Below are 17,093 nucleotides of genomic sequence, written 5' to 3' on the forward strand. Positions count from 1 at the left end.
AAAAGCTTGGGTTCTGAAAAAGTAACGCCAGCCAAAGGACGTTCACGAGCCGCGGCGCGACCCCCGCACACCTCGCCGCTGGCAACAGCGCGGTCGGAACCGGAAACTGAAAGAAAAAGCATTCCCCGCCTTTGCCCCGTGTGAGGATCGAACTCACGACCTTCAGATTATGAGACTGACGCGCTACCTACTGCGCTAACGAGGCGGCTGAAAGCGTTTTTCCCCTGCTGACTGTCCAGCTTGGCCTGGCCCTGCAATGCTGGGGTGAATCTTGGTGTTCTTTCTCCCGGTCGCCAAGGGCACGGTGGCCTCTTCTGCCTGCAGTACGGGAAAAAGAGGGCTGGAGAAACAGCTCGGCCCTTCCCGCGGCTGCTGGGACGGGCTCTGTGCCGCAGTGCAGTATGGCGTCTGTGTGGGGCCTCACAGTGGCCATGTAGGACCCTGTGGTGACCATACGGGACCCCACCGTGACAGTGTGTAGGGCTGTGGAGACAACATGGCTCTTCGTGGTGACCCTGTGGGGCACCGAGGTGACAGCGTGGGAGCCTGTGGTGGCCACGGGTGTCATCGGTGTGGCAGCGTGGGGCCCCAAGGTCACAGTGTGAGACCCTGTGGTGGCTGTGCATGTTGTCAGTGTGACAGTGTAGGGCCTCAAGGTGGCCGTGAGGTGACCTTATGGGGCCCCAGCCTGACAATGGGGTCTTCTCCAGGGTAACTGTGGGGACACTGGTTTGGCTGTGTGGTCCCCAAAGTGACCAGGAGGGACCCCATGTGGTGACGGTGTGGGCCTTGAGGTGGGCATGCAAGGACCTCAGGACATCGGGATGGCCATGAGGGACCCTTTGGTGACCGTATTGGACCCTATGCTGATTGTGAGAGCCAAGGTGGCAGTGCTGGCACAGCCGGGGCTGGACGGCAGGCAGGGCAGTGATGTCCCTGCAGGGCCCGGGGAGGACCTGATTGGTGTTGACAGGGCGCGATCTCTCACGTCACATTAATTAGGCGGCATCCTTTTCAACATAATTGCGCAGAGCAGGTCACTAGATAATTAATGACTTTTTGCTGCGTCTGACAGCTGTGGGCGGATGTCGGGGTGGGGGGAGGGCAGGGGACATTTCCTAAAGTCACATTGCAAGCTGCACTGCCCGCACACCACCTCTCCGACCCAAGGTGGGTGTACCTTCCCCCAGAGATCTACGCGTGAAATAGGAACCACTTCACGCTCCTCTCTGTTTTTATATGGATGCTTGTGTTGTGCTGGCATATAATTATTTTCTTTTCTTTTCTTTTTTTTTTTTTTTTTCCATAAGGCATCTGAAAATAGACTGTGGGGACACAGACAGAATCTGGGAAGCTACCCTGGAAAAACAGGCCTCTGACGAGCCCTGAGGACACCTGTGCTCCAGAGCTGCTGGTAAGAGGGACAGCACTCCTTCCAGCTCAGAGGTGCCCTGAGCAGCCCTTCCCCTGTATGAGGCCAGGCAACGTCTGCTCCACCCTGCTCTGCCTATGGCCCCCTCCAGAGCCACAGCGCCTTGAAGCAGCGTGGAGCAGAGCGATGGCGAACCCAACCTGTGTGATAAAAGTGTGTCACACGTGCCTCTGCGTAAAAGCATGCACGCAAGTATTTATGGAACACCTGGGGCACGGTGCCTGCACACCCTGCCTCGCCTCGCCCCGCGCAGTCATACCAGTCCGCCTGGCTCCCAGAGGCGCTGCCTCTCACCCCACTGCGAACCCCTGTGCTGCTAATGACAGCAGCCGGGCTGCCACGGTGACAACGTGACTCCAGAGCTGCAGCCTTAAAAAAAAAAAATAGGAAACCAAACAAACAGTGCTAAATGTGCACAATCAAATGATGAGTGTTTGTATTTCTGATGCTTTGAGGCCAGCTCACAACCCTTCCTCCACATAATGCTCAGGATGTTTGGGAAGGGGTGTTTTTCTTTTAATAGGACAGCATAGTCACAAAGCTTTAAAGAAATAAATGAGTGAATCGTCCATGGTAATAGCAACATACTGTGAACGGGGCTCAGTGACGAATTTCAGGTTTATTTTTAAGCCTGCCTGGCAGCATGTAGGTACAGACAGGAGTCCGTAGCCCCTTCTGCTGTTCCGAAGCTATGGATGCAGCTGATGTCTTTGTCCCAGTTAAAGTTTTTGCTCCATAGCAAATGCTATGGGAGGACAGAGAAGCCTCAAGCTGTTTTGAAGATTGTGCAACGATACTTGGGAGCCTACCTGCTTTTGCTTGAATACTTTCCTTGCTCGCATTTCACAGGATGCTCCGAGTAGGGAAATACAGCCAAATCAAACAGCCCTGGTAATTGGACGCGAATCCTTCGGATTCCCTTGGGGTGAGGTGGGTGCCTCGCAGATAAGCAATCTAATCAGCTTTGTGCTTGCGTTCCATCTGGAAGCAGAGTGTTGCTGGAGAACACCACCACCTGAGTAGTAAGCTTGGGTTGTTTTTTGAAGATAATTGTACCGACAGAATCAGGGAGTGTGAATTTGCCAGAGGTAATAAGATCTCTTTATTTTTATTCAGAGTTAATTCGTTCGGTCAAGGTGATTTTACGCCAGGATGCAGACTCCCAACACGACGGGCGACTGCGTCTCCTGCACCACGCATATGCATGGTGCCTACTCTGCAGATCGGCTGCTGAGACACAGAGCCATGAGCCACCCCAGACACATGGGCAAGATAAAAAAGCGGCTGGAGGACATCAAGAACCAGTCCCTGAAATCAACAAAAGCAGATTTCAGCCACAACGAAAGCATCAGATTGGCCACGGACGCTTTCCTGGATGGTGGGACAGACTCGTATCTCCAGACTTTAAGCAAAGAGGGAGAGGTGGATTTCCTCTCCTCGGTGGAAGCTCGGTACATCAAGGAGAACGCCCGGGAGTCCTACTATGCGCAGGAATCCCCCACGGATGGGGCAGCCGCGCAAAGGCAGAACGATGGCGGCTCCCTGCCTTCAGGGACGTACTTCCCCACCATTTCTGACAGCAGTGAGCCCGCTCTCCTGCACACATGGATTACAGCGGACAAGCCCTATTTAAAGGAAAAGTCCACGGCCACCGTGTACTTCCAGACAGAGAAGAACAGCAACATCAGAGACATCATACGCCGATACATCAACAAGACCACGCAGGTATGGAGAGAAAGCTCGTGTTCCTCTGCATGTGTTTGTCCTCCTGCCCTTAGAAAGACTGGGTAAAGGCGGTGTGTGTTTAGAGCCAGTCTTGTGCACTACCGTGTAGTTTTGCTCTAGAAAAAGCCCACTATTGAGCAACTGCATCGCTGTCACTGCCTCAGTGCATCCGCCTGGCTGTGGTCATGATGGAGGACTGGCCTGTAGCACCTCAGTGCCAGGCTGCAGGAGCCGTGCACAGCGCTGTCCTACCGTGAATGAAAATTAAGCTGAAGCAAGCTCTGAATAAACAGTGGTCGTTGTAAGGGATTGGTGGGAGGTGTGGGGGGACAGAGCTCCTTGAAAAGGGAGCATGTGTGTGCCAGGAGATGTCCCCCAGGGAACGACCTACTCAGAAGGCATCTCATCCCCAGTACTTCGTCAGTGCCACTAAAATGTCACACAGGCTCCATACAGAGCCTCAGAGCCTCACTCAGAGTGTGGGAGAGGTGCAGGGGAAGTCTAATACAGACAAGTTATGGGGACATGGAGAGATGCCTGTCACAGTGTGCACAAGTGCAAAATCTGAGGACAAACAACTGAAGGGGGCAAAAACCTTTGGTGGTGTGTTCTGGCGGTATTGTGACAGCTCAGCTCAGTTTTCAGGGGAAAATATTTCAGATCTTTCCTTATCACTGTTAAGAGATTTTGCCCATGTAAACTTGAGGTTCCATTGGCAGCCTCACAGATGAATGGTCAGAAACAAACTCTTTGTGACTGCTGTTTTAGAAGGGAAATGTAGGGCCTCCTGAGCAGCAATGAAATCCCCGAGGGGGGGTGTAAGGGTCACAGCACTGGGCCACATCGGATGCAAGGAATTATTTTCTTGCATTTCTTTCTGTATGGCAAAGTACTGGCCACATCCTCAGCCTTAGGTGAGGAGCTAGAGGCCCTGCCCAAAAGCTGGGAACACAGCTGCTTTCCGAGAGAAATGGTGCTCTTTGCTGACTGCTTGAAAATTCTGTTTTTAGCGATTGTGATCACACACCATAGCTTTTAAGTAAACAAAATATTACTCTTTTCCAAAAACTTCAGTCTCAAATTTCTGCTGGCTGGAGATAGGCAAGACCATACATTCCCAGGTGGAAAGGGAGGTTTGTGGGTCCCGCTCTCCAGAACAGCTGTGGAGCCCTCTAGAGTCAGAGCCGTTGGAGCTGGCACTAGTAATGCTAAAGGTATTAACAGAGAAAAACATCTTATCTCAAGAAGAGAAAAATTCTAGGGGAAAAAATGGGAAATGCAATATACATCTATGGTTCAAATGGGCTGCTGACAGTATACATTTGGCAACTGCTTTTTGAGTACACTTTCTCAGTGATGAGAATAGTTAGTGTGTGATACGGGGACATGCTGGATACCACAGTACTTAAGGTATCCATTAAGAGCATAAATAGAATAAGGAATATGTTTGTGGATGACATCAAACTGTGGAGGGCTGGAGAGCTGAGAGTACTACAATCCTAATAGAGTCTGTAATCAGTTGGATTATGAATGATTGGACTAGTTTATCTTTGACGTCTTTTCCATCCTTAATGATTGTATGACTCTGTAACCCTAACATCCTTGTGAGGCACAAATTGTAAAGTGAAATTCAGGCAAAAGAAATGAGGAGTATTGCCAGGAAGAGAGAAGAGCCAAGTGCAGTAACATAAATTGAGAACAACCGGTGAAGAAGCAGCATGTGAGAGTGGTCTGGAGCTGTGGTGAGGCTGAGTGTGAGACAGCAGTTCTGTGCTGTGTATAAAGGCAAGTGTGGTCCAAAATGTGCTAACAAAGTGTGAGGATAAGGTGTTGGGCAGCACTGGGCCATTACCTGGCCCTGACAGGGCCCTTTCTGAAGCACTGTGCTCCGGCAGCAGAATGAAGCTGTGCGATCCTCACTGCTACCCAAATAATCTGGCAATTGGTCTTGTGGGATTTATATATGGGGGTGGAAAGGGAATAAGCTTTCTGTAAGATTGAGCCAAAGTTGAAAGAAATTAGTGGTGCAGATCTGCAGAAATCTGTAAAAATTGTTTTCATGGGCTGCATTTTATTGAACGTGATGCCCTGTGAGGGCAACTGTGAGGGGTTCCCTCTCCAGCTGTTACCTCCTGGAGGTAAGGTGGGTATGGCTGCACTGAGCTGCCCTGGCAGACACCTCTTTCTGTGGACAACAGCAGGGAGGATGGTGAGACCTCAGTGCTGAGCCTAGTGGCTGTGGCATGAGCTTGGTTTTACAGCACATTTATTGCTCCTTCAACCACGCACTGCCTGGAGGCTGTGAATTTAAGCAGCTGGAGGGTCTTTAATGGGCAGTCCGTGCTGCTCCAAGGCTTTTACACATGCTCCTGCCGTTTGTGACTTTGGAAATGTGGATGTATGTTTAAACTGAAACAATTAGCTCATAAATCATTGTGAAAGTTGGATATAAAAAGAAATAAACATGAAGCTGTTGCAGTCTGTCAGCCCACTACCAACTGCAGGGAGCGGATTTAAAAACAGGGCTGCTCCAGACCTAAGTTGTAACAGGGAAAGCATCATTCAATACTTGCTAAATGCATGTGACTTATGAAAGCCACTTGGCAAGAGCTGAGGTCTCTTATTTTAGCTACATCCTTATTATTCTCTGATTAGTGTTTTAATATCCTTCCTAGTGCTGAAATCTCACCTACAATTTGCTGGTTCACATTATGTTTGGTGATGAAAAGAACGTAACTGAAGTGCGTACATTGCGTGTTATGTTGGATTTATATGAGCAATAAAACAGTGAAGCAACGTGTCTCACTGATTCAGTGATGCATGGGAGAAACAGAATAAATATCCACACATATGTTTCAGATTTTTTATTTGTTGGAGTTAAAAAAAAAAAAAGTGAAGGCTCCAGGAGACCTCACTGTGGCCTTCTAATACTTGAAGGGAGAACATAAACAGGAAGGGGAATGGCTGTTTATGAGGGTGAATAGTGATAGGACAAGGGGGAATGGTCTTAAATTGAGACAGGGTTTAGTTTGGGATAGGTATTAGGAGGAAGTTTTTCACACAGAGGGTGGTGAGGCACTGGAACAGGTTGCCCAAGCAGGCTGTGGATGCCCCATCCCTGGAGGCATCCAAGGCCAGGCTGGATGTGGCTCTGGGCAGCCTGGTCTGATGGTTGGTGACCCTGCACACAGCAGGGGGTTAAAACTGGATGGCCATGGTGGTCCTTTTCAACCCAGGCCATTCTATGATCCTGTGATTCCATGAAATACCCAATGCATTTCAGGCAGCCATGACTTCAACTAATCAACCATGACATCAACTAATGCTTCTGCTTTTTCCCCTAGGTGCTGGCTATCGTGATGGATGTATTCACAGACACTGAGATCCTTTGTGACCTTCTGGAGGCAGCCAACAAGCGCATGGTATTTGTCTACCTGCTGCTGGACCATGGCAATATAAATCTCTTCTCGGAGATGTGTGACAAGCTGCAGATTGCTGAGGATCTCTTCAAGGTACTGTGGCTCTGAAATTCTTTAGGCTTTGGGTTAGAAGCACAGTTAAGCTAGGGTCATTTCTAACATCCCTAGCATGTAATTAAAGCAGAGGAGATTTCCAGAGGTACTGTAATCTTATTATTCTCTAAAAATGCCTACACTTTTCCATGCATTTTTTGAGGAAGCTAAGGCATTTCCATTATATGTCCATTAGACTGGATGCCCATTAGATATCCATTAGACCCAAAGGTGGTCTGGTAGCCATTGGTAGTGGGAAGCCCTAGCTGCACACATAACCCTGCTTATGAAAATCCTGGGTGGCCAGAAAGACTGAACTGGGTGCTCTCAGTTGGGCTGTGAGGGCCGAGTTCTGCTGGCATTGCCTGGCTCACTTGACTGCTGCTCTTGATCCTCAGCCTCAGTGTTTTAGTTGAATTCCCTGGGTGTTTGCATGAAATGTAATAAAATTATGTTGTTCAGACTTTGCTTTAAGGGTAATGCCTCAAATTTAGCTGTCTGCTAGCTTAATCCAACATCATCCCTGCTGGAGGAAATTGACCTTAAAGTTAACCATTGAACCAGGTGTTCAAGAACCATGGAGATGTGGCACTGAGGGACATGGTTAGTGGGCATAGTGGAGGTGGGCTGATGGTTGGACTAGGAGCTCTTAGTGGTCTTTCCAACCATAGAAATGATTCTACAAATTGATACCATGATACCATACCAAAGACACCTTCAGCTCCATTCACACGTACTTACATTTGATACGACATCGATGGCTTGTCTGGGCTTCACCAGCCATTCAGTTGCCTGTACTGATTAGAAGAGGAAAGGTTTTGCCCTGCTGTGTTGTGCCATTGATCAGTGTAAAACAAAAGGGATCAGATCTAGAGCTGAGATGTCAGCAGAGGTGACGGATTATTCTTGGCTATAGACACATCTCTAGTACTCTTTCGACTAGGGGGAGCAGCCATATTGTCATAGCTTGCAGCTCCTTTGTGCAAATTTTCCTGTATGTTTATTTGCCCACTGAAAAATTAGCCCTGAAAACTTGTCTGGGCTTCCATCGCGCCCAAACCTTTAAATATAACAATGGAGTCCATGATGAAACTGTAACAGGAATGAGGGAAGGTGAAGTGTTGAAGACAAGAGGGAAAAGAGGCCTTTTCCTTCTGATTTTTAGTTCAGACAAACAAACATGTAATTCACTCTGTTCAAATAATTCTTTTTTCTTTACTAGAATATCTCAGTCCGCAGTGTTACTGGAGAGGTATACTGTGCCAAATCAGGCAGGAAATTTTCAGGACAAATACAAGAAAAATTTCTTATCTCTGACTGGAGATACGTTCTCTCTGGATCCTACAGGTGAGATGCACCACTGCAGTTGGTTTTTTTGTTTGTTTTTTTCCTTTTTTGCAAGTTGTTTTGATGATTTCAGGCACAGGATGTAGCATCTCAACTGGGCCTTTCATTAAGGTCCACAATCCTCAGGTCAGGGAATTTCATGAGACTCTGAGTTTGCATCAAATAAATAGTTCCTAAGCCTCATGGCTACGTAGATAAGCATCACAAATGACTGAGGTGTATCCTAGAAACTCAGATACAAAAAAGACAAGGGAAAAAATTACATATGTGATTATTTAATTAAAAGGATGAGATTGTTTTCCTTAATCCAGGTTTGTGATTTGGAACTTAATTGCTTTGATAAACTGTGCCAGCAGGAAGATTATGTAACTGTAAGAACAAAGGTAAATGTGAACGCGTGGGGACAGCGAAGGCTGTAGGAGCTCAGCTGTCTCCAGAGGCAGGCGCCCATTCTTTCATTCACTTTCCAAACGAACTGCCAGACAAGGAGTGAGCAAAACCATGTTGTTGGCTTTCTGTTTGATTTATCGGACTCTACAGCTTAATTGTTCTTCAGTTTTGTTTTCATTTCTCATCAAATCTGTTTAGAAGTGCAAAAACAGAGTTTTGTGGAGAATAGAAGATATGTGGGAGAAAAGGGAGTGAGCAAGACAACTTTTCTCTAGCCAAGAAGGACCCTTTTGGCTTTTATATCCTATTAAAAAAAAAGAGAGTAAAAAAGAAAAACCCTTCAAGTCCTCTGCAGTGCAGAGTCACTCCTCTCATTCTTTTCTGCTGTTGCATTATCTTCTAAATTCAAGAGCCTTGTCAAAGTTATCCTACGTTATCCATTATCTCCTATGCAGCAAGCAAGCAGAGATAATGGTGAGGAACAAATCCATATGCTATTTGACTTCATCATGCTCAATTTGTGGATTCACACAGCTTATAAACGGCAATCAATACATGGCATTGCTGTAGGCTTCTGGCTCTCACTTCATTCATCTGAAAGTTTTATCATCACCACATCTTGCCCACCAATCTCTGCAGGTGTAAACAATAAGGATCTTAAAAGAGAGTAAAACAGACTCTTCTGAAGTGTTGGAAAGGAAATTTGAGTAGATCTCAAAACTAACACAAAATACCTCAAAGCAAATACCTTTACAAATACAAGGGGAAATGGCTTCAAGCTCAGGGAGGGTAGATTTAGGTTAGATATAAGGAAATCATCTTTTACAGTGGGGGTGGTGAGACTCTGGAACAGGCTGCCCAGTGATGTGGTTGAAGCCCCATCCCTGGAGACCTTCAGAGTGGAGCTGGATAAGGCCCTGGGCAACCTGATCTAGCTGTAGCATCCCTGTTCATTGCAGGGGAGATGGACTTGATGGCCTTCAGAGCTCTCTTCCAACTCTAAGGATAGAATCCTTATGATCTATGAGTCTATGAAAACTCACAGAACTGTAAAAAGTCTGCATGACTTTTTGACAGCAGGCTGAGGGAATAAAATAGTCCTTTGGTGCCCAGTGCTCTGCAAGGGACCGGGGCTGCTTTGCTCGCAGCCAAAGGGTCTGGGAACAAAATGTGTTGGCCTTGAAGACAGCAAGGGGGGCTGAAGTTGGCAGTCAGAGGAAAATGAACCACACTGAACCTATTGGGATCTCCTGCTCCAGAGCAGTGTTTAAAAGCACATTAAAAATCTGTTGCTTCAGTCATGCGGGTTACGTTTGGTTCCGCCAAGAACCAAGAAGAAGCTCCTGAATAAGCTGGCCCTCTTTCCTCAGCACCAGAGCTGGAAGCAGCACACATCCACATGCAGCTGTCTAACATCACATAGGTCTCACCGGGTGCACTTACTGTGTTTTTTCTTGTTTGGAGTCTTCTTAACAGTTTGATGGAGGACAGGGAAAGATTCAGAATGCTTCTTTGTGAATAACGGCAATGCCACACTAGTGCAGCAGCTCTTACCAGACAGCAGCAAGCTGGCCTGCTGGGCTGCTTACCTCAACTCTCAAGGTTTTAGGTGTTTAGAATGATTTGCCTAAAGTGGATGAGTAGAACCCACATTTTAGTAACTTACTGTGCATTGTCATGTTCAGGCATAAAATGTATAGTCTGTATGTTACGACTTAGAGAATGGGGCTTCTCAGCCTGGAGAAGAGAAGGCTCTGGGGGAACCTTAAAGTGGCCTTCTAGTACCTGAAGGAGGCCTACAGGAAATCTGGGGAGGGACTTTTTATAAGGGCAGGTAGCAACAGTACAAGGGGAAATGGGTTCAAACCAGAAGAGAGTAGATTTAGACTAGATAGTAAGAAGAAATTCTTTACTGTGAGGGTGGTGGAACAGGTTGCCCGGTGAGATTGTGGATGCCCCTTTCCTGGAAGCACACAAGGCCAGGCTGGATGGAGTTTTGAGCAATGTGGTTTAAAGGGAGGTTGAAACTACATGATCCTAAAGGTCCCTTCCAACCCAAACCATTCTGTGATTCTACGAATTGCCTAAGTTGTGGTTACTTCACCCCTCCCCCTTGCTCCTGAATTAACAGTATAGAAACAGTGTACGTCCCAAACCTAACCCTCTTCAAGAATGCCCCAAACCAGCAGATGCAAACTGTGTCTAAGTGTCAGCTGAGGCCGTCAGCCCTTCTGAGTTTCACAGGAGTTTTGTCAAGACATTGCAACAACAGGATGTGAAGTGCACACACCTACAGCCAAATCTGGCTGTTGGTAATGCTTCTGCAAATCCAGCATAGCTAATAAATTCCCACAGGAATAACTGGGACACGTTTTTTTGGTTCTTTTTGACACTGAGTAACCCTGGGTTCAAACCCAGCGCTGCTCTACAGCCTCTGCTGCACAACGCAAGCCCCGCTCAGCTCAGGGAGTAATTACATTTTGTTTTATTGATGATGCTGTGGCACAAGGCAGTCTGCACAGCTCAATTGACTGAGCTTGTGGTTTGGAAAAAGAGCACAGATGTATGTTTGCCGAGTGGATTAGGGTAGTGTGTAAAAGAAAAATCATTTACAGGCCATGGAGTGTTCTGAGGCGTGTCTCTGGATCCCAGAATAAAAACTGCTGTAGTGTTTATCCTTTACAGCAAAGTAGGTGGTTTGTTATTATTATTATTATTATTACTAATTTTGTAAAGGCTGTGGAAATATTTTTCATTTCATTCTACCTGTAGTGAAGGAAATGAGCACTTGTTAAACTTGTCAATGCAGGTGTGGTGGTTTGCGCTGTGGGGGCAGGATGCCACAGGAAGGTTGGGTTTCTGTGTGCTTCTCCTGACCAGTGCAAACAAAGGCACAGCACAGTGCAAACAAAGAACAGTTGTTCTTCATTAGTTTTCCTCGTGTCAGTTCTGAGTGGGTGAGATTTACAAATGAGCATGTTGTTGTGCAGGGAAGATACAATTTATGTTTCTGCAGACAAGACGTGATAAGACCTTAATTCAAGCACTGCGTGAGGAAGAGCGGTTCCTAAATAGGGGTCTAAAGCCAGGCTGTGGAACAGACAGCCAAACACGAAGCATCTGACATGTGCTGACATGGATACAGGTCCTGGTTTCCACCACTCCCTTTAGGAGGCCATAAAACCTTTACAGAGAGTTTCTTGGAGGTTTTAGCGGCAGCTGCAATAACAGGGTTTGACCCAAAAGCCAAAGAGAGAGCACTGATGTGAACTGACCTAAAATTCAGCTCCATCCTGTGTTTGGACCACGAGCCTCAGTACCAACTCACTGGGGACCTCCCATTGCCAATGGCTAACCCTTACCATGTCTCTCCTTCCAGCTTCACATGGTTATGTGGCCAGGTTCACCGCAACCTCCTCTCCAAGTTCACTGGTCAAGTTGTGGAGCTGTTTGACGAGGAGTTCCGCCACCTCTATGCACTGTCCAAGCCAGTGAGGGGACCGAAGTCTCCACCACGCACCATGCCCTTCCTCTTCAGCCAGAGCTGGGCCCTGCCGCGCAGCCTGCCTGACAGCGACGAGGGAAGTGCTAACACTCTTTCAGACCCCTTGAGCAGCCTCTCAACTGGAAGCAACCGTCAGACCAAGCAAACCCCAAGAACTCTCATATTCAGCAGCAATTTCACCCCCCCGTCACCTCTGCATCGAGTTAATTCCTTCCACAGCTTTGTTTCATTCACACCCCCCCCAGCACAGCCCATCCAGGCTAACTTCTACCAGCCGCACTACGTGGCCGACAGCCCCACAGCTCTTTATAACAACATGAACATTTACCGACCTGTAAGAGTTAGACAAGAGGAACCAAACAGGACAGGCTTAAACTCACCCTGGAGATGCCTCCATAAAGGCAACCTGTTTGCATAATCGCCACCTCGTTTTGAGTTGCAAGTAAACCTAGTGAGGACCTGTTTAGCAATCGCTTGTACACTGATGAACACAGAAATTCTGCATAATACAAAATAAGGATGATTTCAGGTCTCATGTTTTGGTGCTTATGGATGCTTCGTTTCCCTAATTAAAAAGCCACCTGCTGTCATGTAAACATTGGCTGCAGTACAGTCCCACTAAGAACAAACCTAACGATGCTGCTCACAGTGCAACACTGCTACTGCCAAGCACCTGCCCTTGGTACCATTTTTGTGTATCAATAGATTGAGGTGGTTTTCGTGTGGCCAGGCACATGAAAGCAGGCTGAGTCAGTTTCTTACTCTGCACTTCAAGCAGTTGCGTAAGGAGCCAATTCAGGAGGGTGAAGGCTGCTATTTACGTGCCGGACTGACATGCTGCTAGCACAGCAGTCTACCTTCACTCCATCATCACAGCTTGGTCTCAATGCAGGATTCCTTTGGGGGCTGACAGGACAGCACAGCTCCCACCTTCGCGCTGTCCATGATGCTGTCTGCTTGAGGTGTGCAACAAGGGTGCCTGTTTGCAGGGTTTGTTTGAACAGGCCTGCAGGCCATGAACTGGACGGAGACCAACAGCTCAGGGCACAGAGGACATCCTGCAGCCGTCCTACGCTCAGTTTCACTCATTAGCAACATGGGTGCATTCCAGCACGCTTTGTCAAAACCTCCAGTCCCACCAGCTCAGAGCAATTTTCCTCATTGCAGAGCAGCTGTGTAGATTCAGACTGGAAAATGAAGCCAAGGAAGGAAGCAAAGTCCTGCTAGCAACACATCTTTCCAGTACCGAGTTCCAGTTCATGTAAAAGTACACGGATCTTGGAAATGCTCTCAGTGGTTGTTTGACAGAACATTGAGTTGGAGATAAAGGTGATGTAAAGGAATGCCTTGAATAAAAGGGCATAACAGGAGTTCAGCAGCTTGAACCAAAATGCCTGCAAACCTGAGAAACGTTTGGTCGGGTAACCCATGAGAGTGAAGGAAGCCTCTGTAAGCTCAAAGCAACAAATAGTGAGATAATTCTTGAAATATAAAGGACATAAGGGATGTCCATCCATGCCCCAGAGTCACTCGATACACACAATTTACTGGTGTATTGGCACTTCGTTGTTTTTCTAATCTGCTTGCCTCTATCTTTCATCTGACCCCAACAAAAGCCAGAAACCCAAACACATTTGCTCATCTGATGCACCTCGCTGGCTTGTCCCTTGTTCAGTAAGGTTAAGGAATTAAATTGCATTTTTTTTCTGTGGCTGATGAAAATTGCACGCAGCAGCAAAATTTTAAGTGAGGAGTTTCTCACCCTTGGAAGAGCTACAGCCTTAAAAATACACCAGTAGCATTTACAGAACATTGTAAAAGGTAAAAGACAATGCATGCTACATGGGCATGTGAACATTTTTATTTCTGGAGTCAGATTTTGGAGACCAAAATAACACTAAACCCTTGCATATCATTGTAAATGTCTGTACATAACAACATTTTTTGATTCCTTGGGAAGAAGGGAAGTTTTCATTCCTATGAGAATTCTATTGAGTTGTCTAAAAATGACAAGGCAACATGGTAAATAAAGGAGAAGACTTTCATTAAAATGCCTTTGAGAATCATTTTGTTGCTTCATCTTCTCTTGTGCACCTTACTATCTTTGTTTCCAAAATCATTTCCATACAGCCAGAGCACAACTGATAAGGAATTGCATTTTGTTCCTTCTGAAACTGTCAGGAGCAGGATGAAGCGTGTGTCCCCGCTGCCTAACTGTGATTTTTCTTCTGAGTTTGGTTCAGTCCCTCGATCCTGTTGCATCCCAGCTGTGGGTGGCATGGAGGAGGCTGTGGGCTCACTGCTCTCTCACTCTGAAGCCTTCATTCCCTCCAGTCACGACCCGTGAAATCCAAACTGGAGCCCTTCTCATCACTGTGCCCACACGATTTGCCTGCAGAAGTCTCAGAGAGGGCGGCTAATGAGAAGTAGGTGAGGGACATGCTAATCTCACTGATGGAGTGTTGTGAGTTAAGAGCCAATTTCGGCTCTGGACCAGGGATACAGCTTGCGTTAATTCAGACGACAGCTGAACCCGAATGTTAAGTGAACGGAATTTCAGTTTTGATGGAAAACAATCAAGAGTTTCCCATTTCAGCGAGGAGTTATGCCAGAAATGCCCGCAGGCTCCCACAGGCTCGATCGCTCGGCGATGAAGGGAACGTGTGCTTACAGGCAGCTGCAGAAAGTACCTGTTGGGAAGGTTGGAGCTGGATGCTGACATCCCTCATCAGCCTGCTGCAAGGGAAGGGCTGGTACAAACACCGCTACCGCGTGCTGAGAGCAGCGTGAGCCTCGCAAGTTCCAGCAGTAATGCCTTCTTCACCTCAGAAGCAGGCAGCAGGATTCAAATGCTCAACAGCACAACATCTCAGGAGCCTGTGCTTGCACACACTGATCCTTCCAGGAGCATCAGAACTGGGGTTAGAGGGTCCTGCCCCAGGGCCTGCAGGGATCATGAGAGATCATCAGAATGACAAAGCCCAGCCCTGGCAACAGTTAACAGATTCTTGGAGTTGGCAATGCTAAATCTGCTATGTAACCACTCAGTGTGGAGTACCAGTGCAAGTATTAATACCAATAAGATTAATACGGTAAGAGCCAAAACACAAAGAAAGCTGTTGCAGGCAGATGTAGAGTTATGTGAGCACTGAAGTGATGCTGAGGCATTCAGACACAAGATGGAAGTGCAAAGCCCCTCTGAGATTAGAAGCAGAAAGCTGGGGTTGGAGATGGCATGCTGAAAGTGAGGAGTGGGCCAGAAAAGGATGAGTGCAAGTAGCAGAGGCGAGAGATAGCCAGCACAATGAGACCAAGGAATGTTCCAGAGCCCAGCACAATAAACACTGCTGACTTGAGCAGTAACTATGCAACGCATTCGGAGCAACATTCATGTTGTTTTCTTTGCAGTAGTTAAAAACAACATTTTTGCTTTCTTGCTGTATTTGAGAAAACTGTGCCTGTTCTTAAGGAGTGCTGCTTGCATCCGCCCTGCCAGGTGCTGGGGAGTTCACTGCTGTGCTGCCAGTGTGAGACAGCCACACGTTCACCAGCCACACACACCAAAGTCCCCAAATGGGGCTGGCCACGTCACTGTGTGTTTCAGACAGCTCAGTCATGAAATGACAGCATCTGGCAAGCATTTCACACGCTGCCATTTCCACCTTCTAAACAGTGGAGCCAAATCATCTGGTGAGTTCCCATGAAATATCTCCACAAACCCGGGTCCACAAAAGCTTGTTCCAACATTGTAACTATGGAACTTGATTAGGAGCTGTGGGAAAGCAGATTATGTCCCTTGGGGCTGCTCATGACCATAAGTTTAAGAAGAAACTGGGAGAAGTCCCAGTTCCAGTAACTCAACTACTTTCGCTGATATGTTTGGCATTATGTTTGCTGTGCCTTTGTTGTAATGCATTCTATTGTTGATGGCAACATCGTAATTAATTTATAATCCATTAAGGACAGTCACTGCTGAAAACACAAGGGCAGGCTGCTTGGTGAAAGCAGTGTGTGCATCCCAGGTGGGCTTCACTGCCATCCCAGCCTGCTCAACTCATGCACACACACAACAATTTCCACCTAGCAAACACACGCATGACTAAAATGAATATTCTGTGATATGTTATGAATTAATGCTTAGCCATGTGTACTTGCCAAGGCATCACCTTTCGTAACGAGCTGGCCAGGATGTGGTTTAATCACATTAAGTCACCAAACTATCAAAGATAATTTGACATGGCCGAAGGCAATATTCCATTTTGTTGGAGACGTTTTGCAGCCGGTTTAGCAGGAGGATACACTATACCAAGTGTTAGCACAGATGTCTTAACATGCACCTTAAAGCTTTAAAACCCATCTCAAAGTTGCAGCTGCATCTAAAAAGTTTGTACATGTACAGTGAAGTACGTTTCCACTGTGAGTTACTGAAAATTTCAGCACTCCTTAATACTGCAGAATGAAACCCCAAGAGAACATGAGGAAAAGTCACATGAAGAAAAGTCAATTACATATGAGAGATTCCTCCTTTTACACTATAAACTATAGGTTTACAAAAAGCCAGTAAGAATCACAGTTTAATGGAATCAAATGGGGCAAGAGCATACTTCTACCTCAAATGTAAATTGTTTCAAACAAAAGAAAGAAGATATTTGCTGCCTTCTGCACACCCAAAGCACGTAACATCAGCACTTCAGAACATAAAGCAAAGTGGTGGCATTGTGAGCTGAAAGCACAGGTAAGGATCTGCACGATGCAGGAACAACGCTGCTGATTTTCACAGCAGAGGCTTTTCCTTCCTCGCAGGGTTTTACAAAGGATATGCTCTGACTGAACACTCTTCACTGCATATAAACAACCCTGGCAGCTTTGGCTTTCCATGTGTAAGCACACTGAGGACCGGGCTGTAGCGAGCTGTGTGCCTGCAAAAACATTCAGCCTAGAGGAAATCTGCTTCCACTCCTAAGTTAAACAGTCACTATTTAGATATTTTCCCAAAAACATGAAGTTATTCCTATTAACAACTTCACAGCATAAATGTATTTAAGATCCAGCCATCCAGCTCTGAAAAGAAAATCACTATGATGTCAATTAATCTAGAAATATTACCACTTTTAATTAAGAAAATGGCTAATTCTGTGGCTCCAAGTGCAACAACATAGAATTCAAAACCAAGACATTTTCT

The 17,093-nt window shown here is 46.7% G+C and overlaps 1 protein-coding gene and 1 non-coding gene across 2 annotated transcripts; one reads left to right on the plus strand and one right to left on the minus strand.

The window, feature by feature from the left end:
- Nucleotides 1–132: 132 nt before the first annotated feature.
- TRNAM-CAU (transfer RNA methionine (anticodon CAU)) lies at nt 133–205 on the minus strand. Its single transcript has one exon. It is a non-coding gene; the product is annotated as a tRNA-Met (tRNA).
- Nucleotides 206–1,273: 1,068 nt separating this feature from the next.
- Nucleotides 1,274–13,889, plus strand: FAM83A (family with sequence similarity 83 member A). The gene is made up of 5 exons (XM_052703988.1): nt 1,274–1,414; nt 2,549–3,157; nt 6,502–6,669; nt 7,892–8,016; nt 11,786–13,889. The coding sequence occupies exons 2-5, from the start codon at nt 2,585–2,587 to the stop codon at nt 12,327–12,329; spliced, it is 1,410 nt and encodes a 469-aa protein (XP_052559948.1). The 5' UTR covers nt 1,274–1,414; nt 2,549–2,584; the 3' UTR covers nt 12,330–13,889.
- The last annotated feature ends 3,204 nt before the right edge of the window (nt 13,890–17,093 follow it).

The sequence above is a fragment of the Tympanuchus pallidicinctus genome, unplaced genomic scaffold, assembly GCF_026119805.1.
Source record: "Tympanuchus pallidicinctus isolate F22 unplaced genomic scaffold, pur_lepc_1.0 scaffold5, whole genome shotgun sequence".
NCBI classification, from domain to species: Eukaryota; Metazoa; Chordata; class Aves; order Galliformes; family Phasianidae; genus Tympanuchus; species Tympanuchus pallidicinctus.

Bases quoted from the DNA above. Each gene is read 5' to 3' on its own strand.
- FAM83A (XM_052703988.1), top strand. From the start codon at position 2,585: ATGCAGACTCCCAACACGACGGGCGACTGCGTCTCCTGCACCACGCAT. The intron at 3,158-6,501 runs GTATGGAGAGAA...TTTTTCCCCTAG, and splicing joins ACATCAACAAGACCACGCAG to GTGCTGGCTATCGTGATGGA. The intron at 8,017-11,785 runs GTGAGATGCACC...CTCTCCTTCCAG, and splicing joins GTTCTCTCTGGATCCTACAG to CTTCACATGGTTATGTGGCC.